At 48.2% G+C, this 2,984-nt stretch overlaps 1 protein-coding gene across 6 annotated transcripts in view; it reads left to right on the forward strand.

Annotated features, from left to right (window-relative positions):
- raraa (retinoic acid receptor, alpha a) overlaps nucleotides 1–2,984 on the forward strand; it is a gene marked incomplete at its 3' end in the record, with an annotated part of 146,366 nt that extends 143,382 nt beyond the window's left edge. For 5 of the 6 annotated variants that reach the window (XM_032502164.1, XM_032502163.1, XM_032502165.1 and 2 more), the window contains 5 exon segments: nucleotides 864–1,027; nucleotides 1,151–1,327; nucleotides 1,442–1,646; nucleotides 1,889–2,047; nucleotides 2,254–2,984. In XM_032502164.1, the coding sequence (XP_032358055.1) occupies nucleotides 864–1,027; nucleotides 1,151–1,327; nucleotides 1,442–1,646; nucleotides 1,889–2,047; nucleotides 2,254–2,450 (902 nt within the window). 6 annotated transcript variants of the gene reach the window in all.

A 2,984-nucleotide genomic window follows, 5' to 3' on the forward strand; every position in this document is an offset into this window, starting at 1 on the left:
CACACACACACACACACACACACACACACATACACAACACATACACAACACAGTCATAGCTAAACTGCACCCCAGTCTGGATGGGCCGGGAGAAATGGATGGAGCCTGTAATGGGATTCCAATGCTAAACACCCCGCCTAGTGTTTTTTGTCATTTGGGGTGAGCACACTATTCTCAGCCAGATCGCCCAGAGGGAAACCACATTGGATTATTTCAAGTTTTTTTTGCCCCTTCCCTCCATTACCATAGCCCTACTCCGATGGAGCCGTCTCACAACATTTATCTTGCAGCATAGGATAAGAGAAGTAGTGCTGCGATGGCTGTTGCTGCAGACAGAGCTTCCCTTCTTGCTGATGACTTTGCCTTTGATCTCAGTTTGGTAGTTAGTATGTGGGACATACAGGCTCTGCGGTTGCTAGCATGTTGTAGTACCTTTTTTCAGCAATACTTTCAGATTTAATTGAATGATGAAGACCACATCGTTTTTAGTTTTTACTGCAGTGATTTTATTTTCAAGATTATTTTTTGGGCATTTTAGGCCGTTTGATGATAGGACAGCTGAAGAAGTGAAAGGGGAGAGAAGGGGAATAACATGCAGCAAAGGGCCGCAGGTCAGAGTCGAACCCATGCCCTCCGCATCAAGGAGTAAACCTCTATATATGGGCGCCCGCTCTACCAACTGAGCTATCAGGGTGCTCTACAGCAGTGATTTTCAAAACAATTATCTGATATATACCTCTCTATTTAAAAGAATGAAAGCTTAGAAATTAAGCTTGTCAAGAGCTAAACTTTGTCACTTAAGCCAAATGTCTCAGTCACACATAGTAATCCTTCACTCTGGCCCTCTCCCTTCCTCCCTGCAGCAGTGAGGAATGACCGGAACAAGAAGAAAAAGGATGACAACAAGAAGCAGGAGTGCACAGAGAGCTATGTGCTGAGTCCCGACACAGAACGAATGATCGACAGGGTTCGCAAGGCACACCAGGAAACGTTCCCCTCTCTCTGCCAGCTGGGCAAATACACTACGGTCAGTACCATGACACTGGCGAGCTGGACTCCCTGTGTTCACCTTGGATGGTTTATTGTTAATTGTAATGAAATGAATCTGGAAATATCTAAACATTTTCCTCACTTCTTCCCCTCTGTCCAGAGTAACAGCTCAGAACGACGTGTATCCTTGGACGTAGACCTGTGGGACAAGTTCAGCGAACTCTCCACCAAGTGCATCATAAAGACAGTGGAGTTTGCTAAGCAGCTGCCCGGCTTCACAACGCTCACCATCGCCGACCAGATCACTCTGCTCAAAGCTGCCTGTCTGGACATCCTGGTAAGCAATGACCCATCCTTTTTATTTCACCGAATGAAACCCAGATATTTTTCAAAAGAAGTAGCGGAGTAATTCAAATTTCTAACCTATTGCCCCATTCTCTGCTGTCCCCAGATACTCCGGATCTGTACACGCTACACACCAGATCAAGACACCATGACTTTCTCAGATGGACTCACGCTAAACCGAACCCAGATGCACAACGCAGGTTTCGGCCCCCTTACCGACCTGGTTTTTGCCTTTGCCAACCAGCTCCTTCCTCTAGAGATGGATGATGCAGAGACGGGGCTGCTCAGCGCCATCTGTTTGCTATGTGGAGGTATGGCAAGTTTCTTCACAACTTACTCAACATTCTCTTTGCCAAGTGGCAGTCTGTTACATGGTCTTACCAGTTTAATAAAGCTATGGCCTAGACTGAGTGGCACCATTGTCTCTGGATGAAATAGCAGTAGGGCGGCTAAGCTGTGCTCTTTCTTTGAGCACCACCTAGTGGCTAACTGTGACTATGACAAGAGGAGATTAGTGACTCATTGTTTCTGTACTTTGTGTGTTCCTCTACAGATCGTCAGGACTTGGAACAAGCCGAGAAGGTGGACGTCTTGCAGGAGCCCCTCCTGGAGGCGTTAAAGATATATGTAAGGAGGAGGAGGCCCCACAAACCACACATGTTCCCCAAGATGCTGATGAAGATCACTGATCTGAGAAGCATCAGTGCTAAAGGTCTGTCACTTGTCACAAGTGTTGATATGTGAATAAAGCTAAAAAGATTAGTTGATTAAATGATTATTCTGTTATTTTCTATATTAGTGTTGCTTATTTTTCTCAATTTTTATATCGTAATAAAATTGTGTTGAAGAATGACTGAATGTCTAAAATGTATTTAGTGAGACCTTTTGTAGCTTACATTTCTCTCACCCTTCCTGCAGGAGCTGAGCGTGTCATCACCCTGAAGATGGAGATCCCCGGCTCCATGCCCCCTCTCATCCAGGAGATGCTGGAGAACTCAGAAGGTCTGGAAAGCGGAGCCGCCGGCGGCCGGCCCAGTGGTGCCCCCCCAGGCAGCTGCAGCCCCAGTCTGTCCCCTAGCTCTGCCCAAAGCAGTCCAGCCACACAATCGCCGTAGTAGCAACGGCCCACCTTTTTTATTATCCACACGACGCTCTCTGTCTCCTCCCTCAACGCTCTAAAGAGGAGGGGCGAAGGGGGAGGTGGGGGGCCTTGACCCTGAATGCTGAACACAGGAGACCGGCGGAGCCAACCTCCTTCTCTGCTACGACACAAATCCCCACCTCCTGATCTGCTTTCCCTCACTCCGGAGCACCGTCCTGATGTGAGGGGAGGTACGGCCGGGGCAGGCCGGGGCAACAGGATGCCTCTGAGAGAACACACTGTAAACACTGCTGATGACTCCTCCCCCGTCTCCCTCCACTCTCCCCTCCACTGCTGCTCCTCCCCTTTCCACCTTTTTTCCAAAAGACTAATGGAAACCAATCCGGATGCAGTGGCGACCAGTCTCGAACGGAACCGAGAGTGGGTGGGTCACCGTGGGACAAATATATGATCAAGGACAATGCATAAAGACTGACTTGACAAACACCAGACACTTTTTTGTTGTACTCTGAGGCAGACTGCAAGCTTGGGACTTGTCAAAAGACCC

The sequence above is a fragment of the Etheostoma spectabile genome, chromosome 21, assembly GCF_008692095.1.
Source record: "Etheostoma spectabile isolate EspeVRDwgs_2016 chromosome 21, UIUC_Espe_1.0, whole genome shotgun sequence".
Taxonomy (NCBI): Eukaryota; Metazoa; Chordata; class Actinopteri; order Perciformes; family Percidae; genus Etheostoma; species Etheostoma spectabile.